This window comes from Rhineura floridana, chromosome 22, assembly GCF_030035675.1.
Source record: "Rhineura floridana isolate rRhiFlo1 chromosome 22, rRhiFlo1.hap2, whole genome shotgun sequence".
Classification (NCBI taxonomy): domain Eukaryota; kingdom Metazoa; phylum Chordata; class Lepidosauria; order Squamata; family Rhineuridae; genus Rhineura; species Rhineura floridana.
In genome coordinates, this window is record NC_084501.1 from 9247818 (window position 1) to 9270597 (window position 22780).

At 45.4% G+C, this 22780-nt stretch overlaps 1 protein-coding gene across 2 annotated transcripts; it reads right to left on the reverse strand.

Annotated features, from left to right (window-relative positions):
* Positions 1-9754: 9754 nt before the first annotated feature.
* On the reverse strand, positions 9755-19935 carry LOC133374778 (phospholipase A and acyltransferase 3-like). 2 transcript variants are annotated; one of them, XM_061605992.1, is made up of 4 exons: positions 19805-19935; positions 17766-17868; positions 13468-13736; positions 9755-12108 (listed from the first exon to the last, which is right to left on the reverse strand). In XM_061605992.1, exons 1-4 carry the CDS (start codon positions 19823-19825, stop codon positions 11998-12000), a joined length of 504 nt encoding a protein of 167 aa, XP_061461976.1. In that variant the 5' UTR covers positions 19826-19935; the 3' UTR covers positions 9755-11997. The 2 variants fall into 2 exon arrangements, with proteins under 2 accessions (XP_061461976.1, XP_061461975.1); XM_061605991.1 differs by lacking the exon at positions 19805-19935 and adding an exon at positions 18930-19176.
* Between the last annotated feature and the right edge of the window lie 2845 nt (positions 19936-22780).

The window sequence follows — 22780 nt, forward strand, 5'->3', positions numbered from 1 at the left end:
GCATAGCTAGAAGGCAAAGCGTCTGGATGAAGCACTTGGTTTTTCTCCCTCTCGCGTGCTGCTAGGACCCAGCATCAGGATCCGATGAAGGGGAAGGACCATAGTTGAGTGGCAGAACATCTGCTTTGCATGCAGAAGGTCCCAGGTTCTACCAGTCACTGGCTCCACCTAGGCCACATTCACACCATACATTTATTCCATTGCTATTCCACTTTAAACATGTGTGGCTTCCCCTAAAGAATCCTGGGAAATGTAGTTTGTGAAGGGGGCTAAGAGTTGTTAGGAAGCTGTCATCCTCCTCACAGAGCTACGATTGCAAGAGTGGACTGTCAATCTTTCTTTCCAGAGACCTCTGAGAATTGTAGCTCTGTGAGGAGAACAGGAGTCTGCTAACAACTCTCAGCACTCTTCACGAACGCAGGATTCTTCAGGATTCTCTGGGGGAAGCCATGACTGTTTAAAGTGGAATCATAGTGGAATGAATGTATGGTGTGAATGTGGTCCTACTGTTGGACTCCCTGCTTTCAGCCCTAACAATCCCGATGGGCACCACCCATCACTGGTGCACTTCACACTGTGACATTTTGTTGCCGAACCCAGTGGTTGCTCTGTTCCTGGCTGGTTCTTCCAAACCTCACCAAAAAACCCAGGGGAGGTTTCTCAGCCCAGCTCGAAAAGGAGGAAGTAATAAAGCCCTGACTCATTCCCAGTGGCAAATTCAGAAGTGCAGGGTCCCTTCATGTTAATCACAGCCACACACCCTTTTTTTTTTTTTTTGCTGCTGGGTTGAGATCCCTGTTAATTATTTCTCCCACAACAACATATAAATGCCTAGGAGTCAATAAGCATGAAAGGGGAGAATGTTAGTTGCTGAGTGGCTGACTCAACTCCTTTCACTCTGATTGGCTCCAATTGGCAGGAAAGGACAAGGAAGCATGCTAGAAGACTCTTCTCATTAGCTAACACACTCCCCTTTCATGCTGATTGTCTCATAGGATGCTGGAGACACAAGGACCCTGCTGGGACTCTGCTTCCAAGAAAAGGAAAGGGTCGGAGATCCCCCAAGACCCTGGATGACTACCCCCCTGCTCATTCCAGGTTTTGCATTAGCACAAAGCAAGGATGCAGCATTAAGTTGATCAATCAATTTAAACCATCCTGATCATTTTTTAAAAAAAAAATGTGACTGACATTCCACAGCAACCAGGATATGAACACAGAGCTCAAGGAGGCATAGATTGAAGGAGACCATGGGCATGAATTGAAAAACCAGGGGCTCCCAAACCTGATTCCCCCACCCCCTGAGCCTGGTTCCCCAGAGACTGAAACCCTCAAGGTCTGTTGTGAAAAAGAGGCTCTCATTCCTCTTTCGCAATGGCCTTGCTCTCCATCAACACCAGCTCACTGATGGAAGCAGTGCGCCTAGCATGAGGGGGGGCGGTATGCCTGGTTCCAGGCTGGAAGGCTGCCCCTTTAAGACTCTGCTCTCCTCAGCAAAGGGATGGACCCCGAGAAAGAGGCTCCACTGAGCAAGCATAGAAGGGCTCAGTTGAGAGTGAGGTCTAGTTCAAGGCTAGAGAACCTCTGGCCCTCCAGATGTCACTATACTACAACTTCCATCATCCCTGCCCCTTGGCCATACTTGCTGGGGATGATGGAAGTTGTAGTCCAGCAACTTCTGGAGAGCCACAGGTCTCCTCCACCTGCTCTGGTTGGATCAAGGCATCTGCTCCCTGGGCTCTGTCCGGGGTCCTGAAAGACCTGGCTCTGGCCATCCTTCTTTACTAGGATCCTGATCCTGGCTGAACCTTGCCTGTCTTCTCCCTCAACCCCAGCCCACTTACCAGACCCACCCATGGGCACTTCTTTGCCAGGGTGGCCTGATTACTGGGCAAGCCCATTCACAATATATTTAGTGCAACTTACAAAAATAACGAGAGGATGAGTGCTGTCTTTGAAGAGGCATCCCTGTGTGTGCACGTCTGTGCGTTTGACAGAGTAGGACGTGCCTCTTTGAAGGCTGTGCCTGCCATGATGCAAACTCTAAAGGGATACTGGGAGCCTGTGGCCCTCCAGATGTAGCCAGACTACAACTCCCTTAATCTCTGACCATTGGCCATGCCAACAAGGGCTGATGGTGGTTGGACACCAACAGCATCTGGAGGGCCTAAAAGGTCTCATAGCCCTCCAGTCCACTGTTCTTCAACCTTGGGTCCCCAGATGTTGTCAGACTACAACTCCCATCATTCTTGGCCATTGGCGAAGCTGGCTGGGGTTGATGGGGGTTGTGGTCAGACAACATCTGGGGACCCAAAGTTGATGAGCACTGCTCCAATTGACTATATATAGTTGGGGTTCTTAACCTGGGGTCCATGGACCCTTAGAGGGTCATGGATGGGCGATGGAGTCCATGAACCAGGCACAATGTGTGTGCACATGCATGCATGCATGTATGTATGTGCGCGTGTGGGTGTGCATTTTTCTGGGGAGGGGTCCCTAGCTTTCATCAGATTCTCAAAGGGCTTCATGACCCAAAAAAGGTTAAGAACCATTGGTGTATGGAGAACTGTATATAGAGGTGTAATTTTGACTGAGGTGATCTCTGGAGTGCCACATGTTCTCAATCTTTGATCTAAAAGGAAAGAAAACATGCTCCTTTTGTTTTATGAAGCACTAGGGGAAGGGCTTAGAGCTGGGCTCAAATAATCTTCTGAGAATTTCCTTTTTCAAACATTCGTTGAACTGCTGGCAAATTTCAGCAAAGGTAAGAAAACAGAGGTCTGCACCATCAGTCACAAGAAAAGAAATGTGTGGGACACCACACACGTGCAGAACTGATCTTTCAATTGCTTCCAGCAGAAAATGGAAAGTACAGAGTGAGATATAATAGTCCTGCCTGAGAAAATGTGAAGGACGTTATAAGAATCCAACAAGCCTTTTAAGCAGAGATCATTCCAGTCTTCTTCTGTACTGGAATTGTTTTTAAGACATTTCAAGACTTTTTAAAATTATTTTATCGCTTCTTGTTTGCTGCCCTGGGCTCCTCTGGGAGGAAGGGAGGGATGTCGACTTAATAAATGAATGAACGAAATGCAATCCCAGCAGAATGAGGTATAAGAATCCCAACACGGTTCAAGTATTGTTCTTTTATGCCTGGCCTGGAGAATGAGGGTAGAGAAAAGTTTTTCTCCCTCTCTCAGAATGCATCCAATGAATCTGAATGTTGGAAGAGTCAGGACAGACAAAATGTCCTTCACCCAGCGCATAGTCAAAATATGGAATTTGGTCCCACAGGAGGCAGCAATGGCGAGCTTGGATGGCTTTAAAAGGGGATTAGACAGATTCTTGGAAGATGGGGCTATCAGTGGCTACTAGCCACAATGGCTACATTCGCCCTCGACTGTCAGTATATCAGATGCTGGGAATCACAAGTAGGGAGAGTTGCTATTAGCTCAGGTCCTACTTATGGGTTTCCCATAACAGGCATCTGGTTGGCTACTGTGAGACCAGGATGCTGGACTGGATGGGCCACTGGCCTGATCCAGCAGGCTTATGTTTTTTTACAGGGGATCAACTACAGCTATTCGCCTGTTAAAAGTGAAAATGAGACAATCTTTCTCCTCAAAGACTGATAGGGTAATGGTAATACTTGAAACACACTGGAATGATTATACCGTATTTCACTGAGATTGTTATACATGATTTCACGTTTTCTCAGACAACATTACTGTGTTCCATTCTGCACTTTCTAAGATGGGGGTTGCTAACCTTTTGGGGCTAATGAGCACGTTTTGAATTTTGAGAAAATGCCATGGTTGCCAATCACAAAATCGCTGCTATGGGGTGTGGCAGTATCATACCACTTCAAACAGTCATGGCTTCCCCCAAAACAATCCTGGGAACTGTAGTTTCTGAAGGGTGCTGACAGTTATTAGTTCCCCTCTCAGAGCTCCAGTTCCCTGGGAAACGGGATTGATTGTTAAACCACTCCGAGAATTGTAGCTCTGCAATTTTTTCTGCTCACAAATAGGAGAATTGGGGAGGCCATTTTTCACCCACACCTACTTTCCTTTGCATGCAAACAATGTGCTTTTTAATTACTATATATTTTTAATACTTTCTTGTTTGTAAGCCAGCCAGGGAATAGTTATCAGTGGGTGGCTATAAAAATGTAAACAACAACAATTATTATTATTATTTAATTAAACCAAACTCATATGATAGACCTACTGTCATTTCTTAAATTGCGGGGACAGACCAGTGTAAAATTCTCCCATTTATCGATCAGTGGCTACCAAAATTAAATAAATAATAATAAATATATTTTATTAATTAATCAACTAATAAGACCAAACTCATATGATAAATCTATTGCAGATTTCTTGAATCAAGGGACAGCTCAGCAGAAAATCCCCCTATTTAACGATGGGTGGCTATAAAAATGTAATAAATAACGCTAAAAATTATAATTAATTAATCAACAAATCAAACCAAACTCGTATGATGAATCTCTTGTGGCTTTTTGAACTTCGGGGACAGCCCACCATAAAATCCTCCCATTTATCAATGTGTGGATATAAAATGTTAATAAATAATAATATAATTGATTAATTAGTCTTATTTGTTACTATTATTATTATTACAATTTTATAGCCATATAAATGGGGGGATTTATTAATCAACAAATCAGACCAAACTCATATGATAAACCTATTGTGGCTTCTTCAGTTGCGGGGATGGCCTGTTGTAAACTCTTCCCTGAACCCAAAATCTCTATGTAAACGTTTATGATAGTACAGTGAAATAGGAATCAATCCCTTGCTCTCCCCCACACGCTCCCACAAAAAAACCCTTAAGAACATAAGAACATAAGAAGAGCCTGCTGGATCAGGCCAGTGGCCCATCTAGTCCAGCATCCTGTTCTCACAGTGGCCAACCACGTGCCTGGGGGAAGCCCGCAAGCAGGACCCGAGTGCAAGAACACTCTCCCCTCCTGAGGCTTCCGGCAACTGGTTTTCATAAGCATGCTGCCTCTGACTAGGGTGGCAGAGCACAGCCATCACGGCTAGTAGCCATTGATAGCCCTGTCCTCCATGAATTTGTCTAATCTTCTTTTAAAGCCATCCAAGCTGGTGGCCATTACTGCATCTTGTGGGAGCAAATTCCATAGTTTAACTATGCACTGAGTAAAGAAGTACTTCCTTTTGTCTGTCCTGAATCTTCCAACATTCAGCTTCTTTGAATGTCCACGAGTTCTAGTATTATGAGAGAGGGAGAAGAACTTTTCTCTATCCACTTTCTCAATGCCATGCATAATTTTATACACCTCTATCATGTCTCCTCTGACCCGCCTTTTCTCTAAACTAAAAAGCCCCAAATGCTGCAACCTTTCCTCGTAAGGGAGTCGCTCCATCCCCTTGATCATTCTGGTTGCCCTCTTCTGAACCTTTTCCAACTCTATAATATCCTTTTTGAGATGAGGCGACCAGAACTGTACACAGTATTCCAAATGCGGCCGCACCATAGATTTATACAACGGCATTATGATATCGGCTGTTTTATTTTCAATACCTTTCCTAATTATCGCTAGCATGGAATTTGCCTTTTTCACAGCTGCCGCACACTGGGTCGACATTTTCATCGTGCTGTCCACTACAACCCCGAGGTCTCTCTCCTGGTCGGTCACCGCCAGTTCAGACCCCATGAGCGTATATGTGAAATTCAGATTTTTTGCTCCAATATGCATAATTTTACACTTGTTTATATTGAATTGCATTTGCCATTTTTCCGCCCATTCACTCAGTTTGGAGAGATCTTTTTGGAGCTCTTCGCAATCCCTTTTTGTTTTAACAACCCTGAACAATTTAGTGTCGTCAGCAAACTTGGCCACTTCACTGCTCACTCCTAATTCTAGGTCATTAATGAACAAGTTGAAAAGTACAGGTCCCAATACCGATCCTTGAGGGACTCCACTTTCTACAGCCCTCCATTGGGAGAACTGTCCGTTGATTCCTACTCTCTGCTTTCTGCTTCTTAACCAATTCCTTATCCACAAGATAAGTCCCACAGGACTTACAGTCACCTGGGCAACCCAAATAGGATAAAACGGAAGACTGAAAATATCAGTATATTTTGGTGCTGTGTATATATCAGCTAGTGCAGTGCAGCAGCTAAGAGACCATCATCTTACCTCAGCCATGAAATCACTAAGAGGCCTTACTGAGGCCATTATTCTCTCAGCTTCAGCTGCAACATGAGTGAGTGGGGGTAACAATTGTGGCTGACTTTGCAGGACCATTGTCATGATGACTGGGCTATTGTACGCAAAGCACTTAGAAGAATGCTCATAGGGTTCTGTATAAATACCATTATTACTATTACTACTATGATTTTTAATCAGCGTGACTGAAAGTCGAAGGCAGACATGTCTACTTTAAAAGGCTGTTTTGTTCTGGCCTGTTTGTGTCATCGGAGATATAAAATAAAAAAAAATCGACAATGGCCTTTTCTTCTGACACTGAGTGATAGCGCTTGTTTATTAAATGAGATTGTCCTCAGTGCCTCAAAAAAAAGACACCTCCATCAAAGGCTTTTCTCATTCACGAATTCATTTCCATTTAATCACTTTAAGAGGCAGGTGATTAATCAACCAAAATTAATATGCATTAATCATCTTCCTGCTACCTTTCTTTGCCACCCTCCTCTTCCTTCTGTTATCTACCCTTCTCGATTGTAAGACACTTGGATGCAGGGACCTGTCTTTTTGGTTTTGTAGATCAATAACTGTCCTGTTTATTGACGATTGTCTCAATCAGCCTGGTATTATTATTATTATTATTATTATTATTATTATTATTATTATTATTATTATCATCATCATCATCATCATCATCATTATTATCATTATCATTGTTATTGTTATTGTTATTGATTTATATCCCGCCCTTCCTCCCAGCCGGAGCCAAGGGCGGCAAACAAAAGCACTAAAAGCATTAAAACATTATAAAAACAAACTTTAAAACACATTAAAACAAACCATCTTCAAAAAGGCTGTGAAACCATCTTCTAAGATTAAAAACATTTTAAAAAAGAAAGTTTAAGAATATATTAAAAAGCAATTCCAACACAAATGCAGACTGGGATAGGTCTCAACTTAAAAGGCTTGGTACACTCCAAATGTTTTGGACTACAACTCCCATCAGCCCCATCATGAAGTAGAGATGGCCACCTACTTGGATGGCTTTAAAAGAGGACTAGACAAATTCATGGAGGAGAAGGCTATCAGCGGCTACTAGCAGGCAATATGCTTCTGAACACCAGCTGCTGGAAGCCACAGGAGGGGAGAGTTGCCCTTGCACTCAGGTCCAGTTTGTGGGCGTCCCATGGAATCATCTGCTTGGCCACTGTAAGAACAGGATGCTGGACTAGATGGGCCCTTGGTCTGATCCAGCAGGCTCTTCTTAATATGGTCGTGGGTTGACAGCCCGACTCAAGATCGGTAAATCACTAGATCCCAAAGCAAGGAGACAGATATTCTGACAGTCAAACAGGTTCTCTCTTAAGAGACTCTCCCAATAGGTACAAATTTGATACACACCACCAACCAGCACCGAGAAAGCAGAGAGAAAAGCCACCCTTCCAGCAATGTCCAAAACCCCTGTGTACCTGCAGTGGGCTGTCAATTATTTCCTGTGGCAAATGAATTTAACCACCCATTTTCTACTTGGTACTTGGAGTGACATCACAGGGAAAGTGCCACCTCACTTGTTACCAAGTAACCATTAAATACTGTTGGGGCGGGTATGTGAAGTGGGGGAGTATGATGCCATTTGCCCCATGAGCTTTGGGAAGCATACAAGGAGACCTTAAGGGGAAGGGCTTAGCTCAGTGGCAGAGCATCCGCTTTGCATGCAGAAGGTCCCAAGTTCAATCCCTGGCAGCATATCCAGGTAGGCCTGGGAGAGCCTCCTGCCGGAAACCCTGGAGAGCCGCTGCCAGTCTGTGTACACAGTACTGAGCTAGATGGACCAATGGTCTGACTCAGTGTAAGACGGGTTCTTTTCCGTTCCTTTTCTCAGATCCTTCATCCATAGGAAGAAGGTTACTTGAGAGATCACCTGATCCCATATGCAACCAGTAAGTCACTGCTGTCTGCAGGAGAGCTTCTCTGGCAAGTCCCAAAGAGATCAGAAGCCCACTCCTCAGTAACACAGAGCAGGGCTTTCAGTGTGGCTGCCATTGTTCTGTGGAACATCCCTGTCGAACGGGCTCCCACTGTCTACACTTTCTGAAAATCAATGGAGACGTTTTTGTTCCGACAAGCTTCCGAGCTGGATAAATAGGTCTCTGCCATGGATGGCCACCTTCTATTGGATTATCAGCAACTAGATTCTACTCAAGTAGACCCACTGAAAATTAATAGATCTAAGTTAATCATGCCTATTAATCTCAATGGGTCTACTCTGAGTAGGACTGGTGCGAGATACAGCCCAATGTTTTTACATTGATCTGCTGTTATTTTCTGAGTTGTTTTTACTGGATCTTGTACATCGCCCTGCGACGTGTGTGTGGAAGGTGAAATGAAAATCACCATCATCATCATTATCATAATCAGAGAGGGAGATGGAGAGGAGAGTCGTTTTCGGTTCCCCGCATAGCTGATGAGCATCCCTGAGCCAACAGCAATGATTGAAGATAGATTGTCTCCAACTAAGTCCTCCTTAGAATCAACCTATTGACTTACAAGATCTTACAAGATCTGAACAGGGTGGTCCATGCCAGATGCTCTTGGAGGTCGCTGATTCATAGGGTCGCCATAAGTCATAATCAACTTGAAGGCACATAACAACAACAACAAAATTGAAATTAACAGACCTAAGATAATCATGCCCTTTAATATCCATAGGTCTACTCTAAGTAGGCCTAAAGCTGAATACAATGTGTTATGTCTGAGCCACACTTTTGCTCTCTCAGCAAAGACAGCTAATGTATGTGCCAAAGGCTGGTATTCCGTTCCAGACCTACTCAGAGTAGACCCATTGAACTTAATAAAAATTACTAGCTTAGGCTCACTCATTTCAAAGGATCTACCCTGAGTAGCTGAAGTACTACTTCCCTTCTGTTTGGCATTGGTTAGGCCTCATCTTGAGTACTGCATCCAGTTCTGGATGCTGCACTTTAAGAAGGATGCAGACAAACTGGAACAGGTTCACAGGAGGGCAACAAAGATGATTAGAGGACTGGAAACAAAGCCCTATGAGGAGAGACTGAAAGAACTGGGCATGTTTAGGCTTGAGAAGAGGGGAGATATACTAGCACTCTTCAAGTACTTGAAAGGTTGCCACACAGAGGAGGGCCAGGATCTCTTCTTGATCATCCCACAGTGCAGGACACAGAATAATGGGCTCAAGTTCCAGGAAGCCAGATTTCAGCCAAACATCAGGGAAAATGTCCTGTTAGAGCGGTATGACACTGGAACCAATGACCTCAGGAGGTGGTGGGCTCTCCTACACTGGAGGGATTCAAGAGGCAGCTGGACAGCCCCCTGTCAGGTAGGCATTAAGTAGGACTCTTGCACTGAGCAGGGGGTTGGACTCAATGGCCTTACAGGCCCCTTCCAGCTCTATTATTCTATGATTCTATGAATACAACCCACATCCACTGTTCCTTCAGAATCTTTGCAGAGCAAAAGGGGAATTCTAATCCGTGTTTACAATCGCACAAAGCCAAGAGACAGAGACTTTTTTTTCTACCTATTTATTGACACTTTTTAAAAATCCCATCTTTCTACTCTCAGACAGAAGCTGCAGGGCATTTTTACAAACTTCAAAGCAAAAACAGGCAAAAGGCACTTCAACATCAACAGAATCTTTAAAAGCAGAAAAAGCAAGTGACATTACCCTGGTGCAGGGTGATACTCTAGAAAAGGATGTGTAAAGAAAAAAGACAGGAGAATTTTTATCTGATGCCTAAAAAGCATAGAAAAGAAGGCTGGCCAATTCTCCTGCTGCAAGGAGTTCCGCAGCTCAGGTGCAGCACGCATGAAACAGGCTGGTGTCAGCATGGCTCAGGGGAGCACTTTAGAAAGGGATGTCTAAACAGGGTTTTTTGTGACATCTGCACCATCCATTTAAAGCACCCTGACATCACTGTAACAATCATGGCAACCCCAAAGAATCCTGGGAACTGTAGTTTGCTAAGGGTGCTGGGAATTGTACCTCTGTGGAGGATCTCCTAGCAGCATCCTTAACAAACTACAGTTCCCAGGATTCTTTGAGGGAAGCCGTGACTGTTCAAGTGGTATAAAAGTGCTTTAAAGGTATGGTGTGGATGTGACTAATTGATTGATTGATTGATTGATTGATTGATTGATTGATTGATTGATTGCACTTGTATACCGCCCCGTAGCCGAAGCTCTCTGGGTGGTTTACAGCAATCAAAAACATTAAAACAAATATACAATTTAAAACACATATTTAAAAAACAATTTAAAACACAATTTTAAAATTTAAAACAATATGAAAACAATTTAAAACATATGCTAAAATGCCTGGGAGAAGAGGAAAGTGTTGACCTGGCACCGTAAAAATAACAGTGTTGGCGCCAGGCACACCTCGTCAAAGACATCATTCCATAATTTGGGGGCCACCACTGAGAAGGCCCTCTCCCTTGTTGCTACCCTCTGAGCTTCCCTTGGAGTAGGCACCCGGAGGAGGGCCTTTGATCTTGAATGTAGTGTACGGGTGGGTTCATATCGATGCCACAGAAAGGTAGGCTGGCCAAATCTCCTGCAGCAGAGAGTTCCGCAGATTGGGTGCCAACGTGGAGCAGGCTTCGTCACTCCTGCCCACCAGCCACACCTCAAATGCTTGCGAAACAAGGAGTAAAGTCCTCCTTTGATGAGCAAAGTGTGCTGGCTGGTTTCTATGGTCGACCCCCTCTTCCACACCCACACTTCAAGTCCTTGTTAATTTTCACACTTAATTTCTGGCATAAAACACTCACACACCAACACACTCATGTTTCTACCCCTTCAAGGAATACGTCCCACACGTTGCACTGCTTGATTCTTTCTGGGGGTGGGATTAGGCCAAGAGGAAGAGCAACCATGAGGAAGAAGCCAGCCCACTGAGGAAGGGCATTTTGCCCCATGCCACACACGCACACACAACCCCCTCCCAAAAAAAACCTAGAACTGCAAGGGTGGGGTTGGAAAGAGTTTGGTTCTAAAACAGGTGTGAGGAACCTTTGGCCCTCTAGATGTTGCTGAACTATAGCCAGAGCTTGGGAAAGTTACTTTTTTGAACTACAACTCCCATCAGCCTCAGCCAGCATGGCCACTGGATTGGGCTGATGGGAGTTGTAGTTCAAAAAAGTAACTTTTCCAAGTTCTCACTACAGCCAGTGGAGGTTGGTCCATTAGGGTATGTGCAGCAGTGCCCCACCAACCTCAGCCTACCCTCAGCCAGCCCCCCCCCCGGCCTCAGGAGGTGACACTGCCTGTCAGTTTCCTCCTCCTTAGTCTCAGTGTTGCCCTTGTGGAACTCAGCAGGGAAGAGGATGGGGAAAAAAATAGAATTCATTGGCTCCAGAGCCTGTCATTGGCTCTGGCGCCACCTACTGTTGGGCTCCCTGCCTTCCCCCCCACCAGTCCCAATGGGCACCAGCTGTCACTGGCTACAATTCCCATCAACCCTGGCCATTGGCCAAGCCTGCTGGGGCTCACTGGAGCTGCAGTTCAGTAACATATGGAGGGCAAAGGTTCCCTTGCTCTACGAGAAGTCCTTGAAAACGTTCCCAGGGTAATCACAGACCATCAAAAGAAAGCATCTAACCATCAGCGTGCACCATCTTGCTTTAAAAATGAGAATTAAAAACAGCTCCTTCATCTTCTTGACTGTGCTTTTTTCAGAATTTGAAACAGGGTAGGAAAGAGAGGCTAAGGTTGAAATAGTAGAGGATTTCCAGTCATGGCGGCAGAAGGATGCATGAAACAATTTATTCTTCTCTGTGTTTTCTGGACAAGAAGCTGGTGGCCACCGTAGCCATTGCTGCCAAAACCCCGACGCCCAGTAGCCCCACTGTGCCGGCGACCAAGGTGTCTCTCACCTGCAAGAGATATGGAAGGGGAAACTGTTAAGCGACCTCTATATATGTTATGGTGAGTAGGCAGGAGTGGGAGACCTGGGGCCCTCTTGATGTTGCTGGACGATGACAACACACCATGATGACTGTGTTTTACCTCCACTGACAGAAGGCAGCATGCCTCTGAATGCCAGTTGCTAGGAATCAAAAGTGGGGAGAGTTGCTGTTGCACTCGGGTCCTGCTTGTGGGCTTCCCATTGAGGCATCTGGTAGGCCACTGTGAGAACAGGATGCTGGACTAGATGGGCCTTTGGCCTGAACCAGCAGCCAGGCTCTTCTTAGGTTCCTATCTCCTATCATCCTCTAACCATTGGCCAATCAGGCTGGGGCTGATGTGAGCGGGAGTTCAACAACATCTAGAGCAGTGTTCTTCAAACTTAGGTCCCCAGGTGTTGTCGGACTACAACTCCCATCGACCCCAGCCAGCTTAGCCAATGGCCAAGGATTATGGGAGTTGTACTCCCAACAACGTCTTGGGACCCAGGGTTGAAGAACACTGCTCTAGAGGACCAGAGATTCTCTAATTCTAGCTGAACGCTTTGCTCAGGAAGCTAGGGATTTCTCCTGAGCCAAAAGCACAAATGCTCTCTTTGCTTTTAAATCAGTGTGATGTTTGTTTCTGATTTGAAAGCCACATAGAGAATTAATATAGGGTACATTTATTATTATTATTATTATTAATGACAATAATACAATAATATATCTATTTTATTTTTTATTTAAATTCATCTGCACACACACACAGAGAGAGTTTGAATATAATAGAAACTTCTAAGTGGTTTATGAGAAATATTACAATTATCAATAAAAAAACAGTTTAAGAGAAGTAATGAAAACCATGTAAAAGATCATTAAAATTAACAGTAAACTAAGAAGAGATTTAAACACATCAGCATCTACATGTCTGGAGCGGCTTACCTAAACAAAATGTTTGAAGCAGGCACCATAAAGAAGCCAGCGAAGGCACCTGCCTGATGTCAATAGGCAGGGAGTTCTGAAGTGTAGGTGCTGCCACACCAAAAGACTATTTCCTTACAAGTGTGCAACAGGTATTATGTGGCACCTGTAACCGTGCCAGTTCTGTAGGTTGAATCAGTTGAGTGGCCACATACAGAATAAGGCAATCCTATAAATTTATCATCATCATCATCATCTTTCACCTGCCACATGCATAATTCTTTCAAGAAGATATGTGGGGAGGGGGGCTACACAATTAGCGCAGCAAAATAGCTCTACCCTTTAGAAATGATGAAGAGTGCGCCCATGCTTATCTGGCACAGTGCAGAAACACACGCACACCAGTGCAGAGCCATCTATACGCACCTGGTCACTCTTAGCTATGCCGTACCGCAGCCTGGTGGCAAAATGTTCACAGTTCTCGCTGGCGAAGCTGTAGCACATTTCTTTGCCCAAGAGTGACTCTGCGTTCCGGACAATCTTGCTCGCAGGGAACGGCTTGTATTTCCGGTCATATTTGTTGTTGACTCGACAGACATCGCCCCCGACTATGCTCCACAGGAGTTCCTTCTTCACCACTCCTTTTCCGGACATGACACACATGAGGCTGGAAATGCTGGGCTGGCATGCGTCGGCTTGCAAGTCACCCGGATATAAAGGGAAGATAGGAAGGGAGTTCTGACTGCCAGTGGCGACTGGTGACTGTGAATCCGTGCTGGTTTTAGTCTGAACTGTCAAGGAGCTGTTCAAGGTGCTGAACCCTATTCCCAAAACAGGCTCAGGACATTGGACAGCTCCTTGAAAGTTCAGTCTAAAACCTGGGTGGATTCACTGCCACACTGACATGGAGCCACCAGTCTCCGCTGCTGTTTTTTTTTGCAAACAATGTCCACACTGCAGATTTAAAGCAGCTTCGAGCCATACCAAAGGCCAGTGGAGGCTAGTCCATGGGGGCTAGGGAGGCACTGTCCCATCAACTTCAGTCTGCTCTCAGCTAGTCCCCCCCATCTGCCTGCTTTCCTACTTACAACCAGTCCAGGGGGTGACCCTGCCTGTCTGCTTCTTCTTCCTTAGTCTCAGTGTCGCCCCTTGTAGAACTCAGCAGGGAGGAAGATGGGGGCAAGACTTAGCTGGCTCTGACTCTGCCTGTCAATGGCTGCCGCTTCCACTACTGTTGGTCTCTCTGCCCCCCGCGCTACCAGTTCCAATGGGCACCAGTCACCAATGCCAAAGGTTATAATCAGTCAGGCACTAGTCCAGGAGTGGGGGAACCTTTTTCATCCTGAGGGCTGTCATGCCAGCTTGCCAGCCTTGCCTTGGCCTGCATTTAAAATGCCTATGCAAGGCCTTGTGGGGATTTTTCCCCTTGACATCTTTTTCTGTAACCTGCCAGTAAGCAGTTAAATGTTTGATTTTGCCTCATCGCTGTGACTTGGCAATTACAACCCCAGCTGTATGAGATTACAAGCTAGCTTCACACTTTGTTATCAGTAGAAGGGGCCTGGTTCCGTCAAGGCCATAAAATTCAAGGAACTGCCTTGGGAAACCAAGAGGAGGCGCCTGGAGTTGTGGGAACATACTTTTTTCATCCTTTTGATAATATCCCAATTGGTTAATTGTCTCCAGCTGGGCGGAAGATTTCTTCCATAAGAAGGAGCTCAGAACTTTGGGTTTTTGTCCCACTTTGTGAGTACCACCTTGTCCCATATGTGATGCTCTGTTGTGGCTCCATTTCCATCCTGACTCGCAATTCTCTGAGGGGAGAAGGCTATTCATCTATAGATTCTATGGTCTGTAAGTATAGATTAGGCAAGAAAGCTTTGTTATTTTTTATTTGTGCCAAGAACTATCTTACTTGTATTTCTTACCAAACCTTACACTGGGCGTATGGTAACAGGATTCAGTTTGCTGCTAAACCTTATTTTGTGCACCTCTTTTTTATCTGTAATACTTTTATGCTTTTCTTATTCTTTTTAATAAACTTTAGTTACTTTAACCAATGTGTGTTCACTTCAGTGGGGGGTCAGTTCCTAGATTCAGTCCTTGCCATTCAACTACAACTACCGTGTAACAAGGAGCATTTTGCCTGAGGCTTTAGAAGGAGCAAGGAGCACATATAGGCTCTTGCTCTGAGAAGCTCTGGTGTTTAACAGGGCTCTGAGGTTCCCTTTGCCCCAGAGTGGCTAACCAGCTAGAAGGGTGGTGGCAGTTACTACCTTGCAGGGTTGGTGTGAGTGTGCACATCCTTGGCAAACCAGGATTTGCTGGGATCAATTGCCCAAGGCTGGGGATTGACTCCTGGGACAGTGAGAGCAGACGGGGAAAGCTCCCCGCTTTCACTACAAGGGCCGCATTCCCTTATGGGCAACCTTCTGAGGGCCACATGCCAATGATGTCACGGAGGGGTGTGTGTGTGCAGAGATACTCTGCTTCTGAGCTGCATGTGTGCCAGTGTGTGTATTTACCTAAGTAGCAGGCTTTTACCCTGCATTTAGATCACTGAGACTTCAGACTTAGTAAAATAAGAAAAGCTACTTTATTTATAGAAATACAGAGCAGATAGCAAAGGCATACCTAGTTCTAACTAAGTTGGAGGTGGAATGCCCAGATGTGGGTATTGCCTTCATGGCTCAGCAGAGAGAGAGAGCAAAGAAAAATATGTCTCCTCTCTCCTCGGACAGGAGACAGGACAAATATGTCTCCTCTCTCCTCAAAGAAGAAAAGCAAAGGGGCTGCTCAGCTTCCCTGAGCATATCAGTTTACAACGGAAGGAAGTTAGGTAGAGAACAGCACAGGTAAAGGTAGGCAAGCCTAGCCAGCTGGAGGACCCACACTCTATCTTCCTTCTGGAATGCAAACAAAAGAACCCAAACAGGAGTTGCTCTTGCCCTCATTTCCAACAAATGGAAGGCAGCGCCAGAGGCAAAAGTGGGTAGAGCCATGAATGTAAATATTACCTCTGTACATCAGGCTCGTTTCTGCACATGCACCCCCTCATGCACCCCCTCAGTCCTCCATGTAGGCAAGCAAGAGGCATGATCAGAGTTCAGGGACATGTTCCAGTCGGTCAAAAACACTCAAGGAAGCAGACTTGGTAAGGGACGTGGCCTGGAGAGAGTGCCAAGGGTCAGATACAGAGACCTGGAGGGCCACCGGGCCTGAGTTGCTCCACCTTTGTGATAACGTAGGATGGTATCCAACTAAATTACACTCGGAGCAGACCCACTGACATGAATGGACCCCAGCTGGTCATGTCCAAGTAGCAGTATCCATTGCTATGTGCAATCTCTTTTACAAGAAGAATAATTTTAAAATGATGCAAGATCATGATCAGTGATCATTGGACCCCCCACTTCCAGCAGAATTCACAGCCCTGGGCTATCTGACAGTCTTCATCCACCTGTATTATTCTGTTGTGCAGGCAAGCCAATTATACAGGATGCGGCTCATACCTGCTCAGCGCACAAAACCAGAACTAGAAGACTTTGTTGTTGTTGTGATGTGCCTTCAAGATGATTACGACTTATGGCGACCCTATGAATCAGTGACCTCCAAGAGCATCTGTCGTGAACCATCCTATGGCCAAGTAACCCATTTCAGTCTACCGATCTGAACCCATTCCAGTCCAGCTCCAGGCCTGGTTTCCCCACTGAAAGTGCCTGGATGGCCCCGACTGATGGCCTTCGTCAGGAAAGAGACAGCGTATGGTTGCAGCCAATGTTAGTTCTACTCACAGTAGATCCATTGAAACCAATGGATCTGCATTAGCCACATCCATTAATTTCCATGGGTGCTCAAACTAGCCTACCATATGGATTACTGCAATGCGCTCTACATAGGGCTGCCTTTGAAGACGGTCCGGAAACTACAGCTAGTGCAAAATGCGGTGGCCAGGCTGATAACGAGGACCAGGTGGTCCGAACATATAACACCTGTTCTGGCCCGCTTGCACTGGCTACCTATATGTTTCCGGGCCAGATTCAAAGTGTTGGTTTTAACCTATAAAGCCTTATATGGTGCGGGACCACAATACCTTCTGGAACGCCTCTCCTGATATGAACCTGCCCATACACTACGTTCAACATTGAAGGCCCTCCTCCGAGTTCCATCTCATAGAGAGGCTCGGAGGATGGTTACCAGAACCAGGGCCTTCTCAGTGGTGGCCCCTGAATTGTGGAATAGTCTTCCCGTTGAGGTGCGCTTGGCGCCGACATTGCTATCTTTTCGGCGCCAAGTTAAAACCTTTCTCTTTGCTCAGGCATTTTAGTTTAATATGTTTAATTTGGTTTTAGATTTGTGGATTTTTATATATATGTTTTTGTACTGATTTATGTGATTTTATTGTATATATTTTCTGTTGTACACCGCCCAGAGAGCTATGCTAGTGGGGCGGTATAAAAATTTAACAAATAAATAAAAATAAATAAAAGATAAAACCTATACATGTCGCTCCGCCCACTTTGGCCTCTTGGCCCTATCAGGGAGCAAGGTGTGAAGGAAAAGTGTAAAGACAGACATGCCAAGCCACACCCTTCTCTGGAAACAGCCGCCTATGGACCCAGGGCCCTAATCCAGCACTGATGAAAAGCTCCAGAATGGCCTATACCCAATGAAACCAAGGTGCCACTGCCAAGATTGGTTGAAACGTTGGAAGCCTTCCTTACCTGAAGGAGCCAGGTGGATCACGTAACCAGAGCCCACATAGATGGCCCAGTGCTGGTATCCCAAGCGGGAAATCTCTATAAGGTCTCCGGGCTTTGCCTCCACCTGTTGAGATAGATTCGGAGAGAGAAGGGCCAGAAGAGAGATGCAGTAACAGGCAGCAAGGGGAGAAAGAGTGCAAATCAGCAGGGTGACAATTAGGGATAGAAGGATCTGTCTGTTTCGCTCTTCTCCATTTCTCATTTTTTCCAATCTTAAATTCAGTTCTCCACATTTCTGCAGTAATTTGCAGATTTTTTTTTTAATCCTCATGAAAATTCTTCAGCATTTTAGTACGAATTTTCCCTAGCAGACACTTTTTTTATGCAGTTTTGGCTAACGTGCACATTTTTTGCAAGCAATTTACTCTAATATAATGCATTGTTAATCATTGTAACTCTTATATTCATTTTTCTGTAAGCTTTCCCCTAATAGATGCATTTCGGTATACACTCTTGGGTTGGAGAACTGCCTCGCAAAATTCAGAAAAGTGTGAATTTTGAAGGATGGCTGGGTTTCAGTTCTGATACTGGTTCATAAAGGACAAATTTTATATATTCGGCTATAAACGCAAACTGAATCCATTTTCTCCCCCATCCCTAGTGACAGTGCAATCAGGACTGAGAGAGGGTAAATGCTGAAGCAACCTCTATGCCATTCTCCGCTATCAGCCCTATCCGGCATGGCCAATACTCAGAGATGATGGAGTAATGTTGAATTTGAACGTTGTTGCAATCCAACAACAATTATTCAAAGTATATAACATGCCTTTTTTCCCCAGTTTCCTAAAAGCAATGGTGTATTTGGGTAAATTTAGACTGTGTTTTTAATGGTCTTGGGGGAAACCCTTCTTTAAATTTATTTATTTTGGTGTATTTATACACGGGGTGTATCTTTTTGGTCCAGAAGGCCAGAGCTTTATCTCCCCACATAGGATAACTTTGACAGGTGGCCAGGACTTCCCACCTGTCAATCATCTGACATCAGCTGACTAAGAAAAGAGCAGTCCCTGCCACCTGTCAAAGTTGACCCTTGAGGTCGCAGGAAGGGGTTTGCTTCACTAGAGCATTCCCCACCGGGAACGCTCTGGCAAAGCATCACCCATGAAGATTGAACTCACCACTCACCAGCTGATGATCAGAGACGTTTGTCCTGCTCTCTGCAGGGATCTGCTTTGCGAGCATGTTCCCCACAGGCAAACCCAGCAGGATTGAAACCCTGCCCCCAGTGATGTCGCCCAGTGACATCAGCTGATTGATAGGTGGGTGTGGTTTGGAGAAAGTGGCTTCACAGGCCAAATTGGACCCCTCGGTCCAACTTGCTGCCCTGGGCTCCTACTGGGAAGAAGGGCGGGATCCAAATCAAATAAATAAATAAATAAAAATAATGATTAAGAATAATAATAGCAGTAATAACAATAGTAATAATATGCTGCTTTTCCATATAAATATGCTCAAAGCACCTCACAGCAGAACAAGAAAAATGCAAATCAACACATTAGTACCATAACGATCAAATAGTAAATAGTTTCGAAACATAACACAACAATCCAACAAGTAACTCAGTTTGAGTGTATGACTCAAATCTGAATGCCTCGAGACCTGCATTTTAAGGCTCATATTCATATTTTTCCCCTTCAGTCATGGGGACTAGAAACGTATTATTTAAATTACAGCAAATCATCATAATAAATGTGACTATCCTTGACAGTCGCTGTAGAGCCTGGGCTGGACGTTAAACCTAACTTGGAGCAGCCTAATCTCTGAAGGCATCCACGCATGGTTATATTTATAACTCAACCGAGAGATGGCAGAGATGCTTTAGAATCTGCCAGGGGTTGGGGGATAGCCTTCATAATCTCTAATACTCTCTGACACCACAATGCACACCACCAGAAACGGCTGAAACAACAGCAGAGGCATCCCACTAAACGCAGCACGGCGAGACAGAGCCAGTGGCATCTGTGCTTTCCCCATCAGCTGCAGCAACAGCTTTTACTTACATAACCGTAGTAGTCAGACATCTTGAGGAGTTGCACAGCAGTCTGATTGGATCCTCCACCCTCGCCTGCAGCCAATGGCTTAGTTTAATGGCTGAGGACAGCTGCAGGCGGTGTGTGTGTGTGTGTGTGTGTGAGAGAGAGAGAGAGAGAGAGAGAGAGAGAAATCGCCTTTGGTCTGGAAGAGGCCTGGGCAACGGGTGTTGAAATAAGGCAGGTATCCCAGAAGGATCGGGTGACCTGCCAAAAGAGGAAGGAATCTGAGGGGAAGCGTCTCATTTATTTTTAAAATGTAATAGTACCATTTTGGGGGTTACACAAAGCATAACCAAAATGCCAAAACATTGTCCTAAATTTTCTCCTGCTAAAGAAAGGCGCAAAAAGCGTACGCAGAGAAGGTTATAAATAGGACGTTATTGGCAACCATATCTGGCTGCATACATACCCTATGTTTAAAGCACAGTCCCCCCCCCGGCCAAAGAATCCTGGAAACTGTAGTTTGTCAAGAGTGCTGTGAATTGTAGTTCTATGATGGATCAGCTACAGTTCCCAGGATTCTTGGGGGGGGATGTGCTTTAAATGTTGAATGCTTACGCAGCCTCTGTCAAATCCCAATGTATAATGCAGGGGTGGGGAACTTTTGACCCTCCAGGACTCTGCTCTATTTTGTGCAGTGATCTAGTCATCCAGGGTCTCAGGGAGTCTTAGACCCCCCCTTACTTTTTTGGGAGCAGGGTCCCTATGTCTCCAGCATCCTATGAGCCAATCAGCACAAAAGGGGAGTGTGTTAGCCACTGCGAAGAGTCTTCTAACATGCTTCCTTGTCCTTTCCTGCTGATTGGAGCCAATCAGAGTGAAATGAGGTGAGTCAGCCTCTAAGAAGACTCTTCTCAGTAGCTAACACTCTCCCATTTCATGCTTATTGGCTCCTAGGGACGCCTGTTGTTGTGGGAGAAGGCATTAATAAAGATCTCATTCTCCATCCAGGAGCAAAAAAGGGGGGAGGGGCATGCCTGTGATTATCATGAAGGGACTGCACTTCTGAATTTGCCACCACACTATTGGTTTTGTGTTCTCTCCTGTCTTCCCTTATACAGTTCTTCCCTTATAGAGTCTTCCTCCAGATTCCCCTTGTGCAATGGTCTCTCTTGACTGCTGTTTCACCCCCTCCCTTCTTTCTGGCTCGCCACTAGGGATGACAACCCTAGACCACTCTCTCCTATTACTCTTCCTCTTTCCCCATTTCATTGTCCGTGCTGAGGCTGCCCAAATTCCTTTTGCAGCTCACTTCATTCCCCTCCACCTCCTCCTTCCCTCGTAAATCTCTTGGTCTCGAAACCATCCAGGTTTCTTTGACTGTGTTTCATTCTTCTCTTGGTTTCATGCACACTTGCCCCTAAAATAAGCATTTTTGTAAACATCGTTTGGTCAGAGAACGGCGTCAGAAATTTTGGAAAAGTGCACATTCCGAAGGATGGCTGTGTTTCAGCTCTCATATTGTTTTGGAAAGTTGGGATTTGGTAGGTTTGGCTTTAAATGCGAACCAGATCAAATTTCTCCTCCATCTCCTCCTCAGATAACAAGTCAAAACAAATGCAGCTTCCAGAGCAATGGGAAGCGGAGCACACAAACCAATGCCCAGCCCTAACAAGGTTTAAGAATAAAAAGTAATTTTTCTAACCACAGGTAAAAAGTAAAATATATACCTTTCCAAACACTGGGAGAAAAGAGAGGGAGGAAAGAATGAGGAAGCTAACTTAGTAGAAACTTCTTTGCAGGTTGCCCAGAGAGTCCAAAGTAACCAGCTTTGCGACACGGGAAACTAATCTTCATTCTAAGGTGCTGTGGCAAGGTGTGGTAAGGTGGCCACAACCTATTTGATAGGCGACGCCAGGTGACATCACCTGGTTAAGAATTGGGTGTGGTTTGGTGAAAATAGCTGCACAGGGTAAACTGGAACCCTTGATGGGCCAAGATTGGTGCACAGGCCGGAGGTTCCCCAGCCCTCTTCTGGGTAACCCTTTGCAAGCAATCATGTCAGAGCTCTGGCAAGAGCAAATTGAGAAAGAGCAGGAGAGAGAAAAAGAGAAACACAGAGAGAAAAGGGGTGTCAGAGAGAGAAAAGGGGTGTCAGAGAGAGAGAGAGAAGGGGTACAAGAGAGAGAAAGGGGGTACAGGAAAGAGAAAGGGGTATCGAGAGAGAAAGGGGTGTCAGTGAGAGAAAAAGGGTGTCAAAGAGAGAGAGAACGAGAAAAGTGTCAGCGAGAGAAAGGATACATAAGAAAAAGAGAGAAAGGGATGTAGGAAAGAGTGAAGGGGGTGTCAGAGAGAGAGAAAGGGGTGTCAGAGAGAGAAAGGGCATGCAAGAAAAAGAGAGAAAAGTATGTAGGAGAGCGGGGGGGCATAAGAGTAAAGAGAGGGGGTAGCAGTGAGAGGGGGAAGTGGTGGCAAAAAGAGTGTCTGCATCTTATCCTTAATACAAATGCATCTAAATACATGACCACGAAGATGTCCTGCGGTGCACTGTCTGCCATTTCATACCCAGCAGTTATTGAACTGTTGACAGCATACGGTAGGCCAATTTATGTGTTTCACAAATATGTATCTGGCCAACAGAACCAGGGCCCTCTTGGCTTTTAAATCAGGGCAAGGCATGCTTTGGCAAAGGGAACCACTACACCAGGCATGTGGGCCGGTGGAGGTGAGCCTTTAACAGTGTGCAATAGCCGAGGAAGGTGGTTCTTGGTATAAGAACTGGGGATGTGTGCCCAGATTTTCATCTGTGAAATGTTGGAAGGTTTGTTACCTCTGGCAGGTGTGGGGGAATCTTTGGCCCTTCAGATGTTGCTGAACTACAGCTCCCTTCAGCCCCAGCAAGCATGGCCAATGACCAAGGATGATGGGCAACAGCTGGAGGGCCAAACGCTCCCTACCCCTGATCCTACAGATTGTATCCAGCTACGTTTTACTCAGAGCAGA

Bases quoted from the DNA above. Each gene is read 5' to 3' on its own strand.
- LOC133374778 (XM_061605991.1), bottom strand. From the start codon at position 19,049: ATGTCACTGGGCGACATCACTGGGGGCAGGGTTTCAATCCTGCTGGGT. The intron at 17,869-18,929 runs GTGAGTGGTGAG...CTATCTCAACAG, and splicing joins ACGTCTCTGATCATCAGCTG to GTGGAGGCAAAGCCCGGAGA. The intron at 13,737-17,765 runs GTAAGGAAGGCT...GTGACTTGCAAG, and splicing joins GATCCACCTGGCTCCTTCAG to CCGACGCATGCCAGCCCAGC.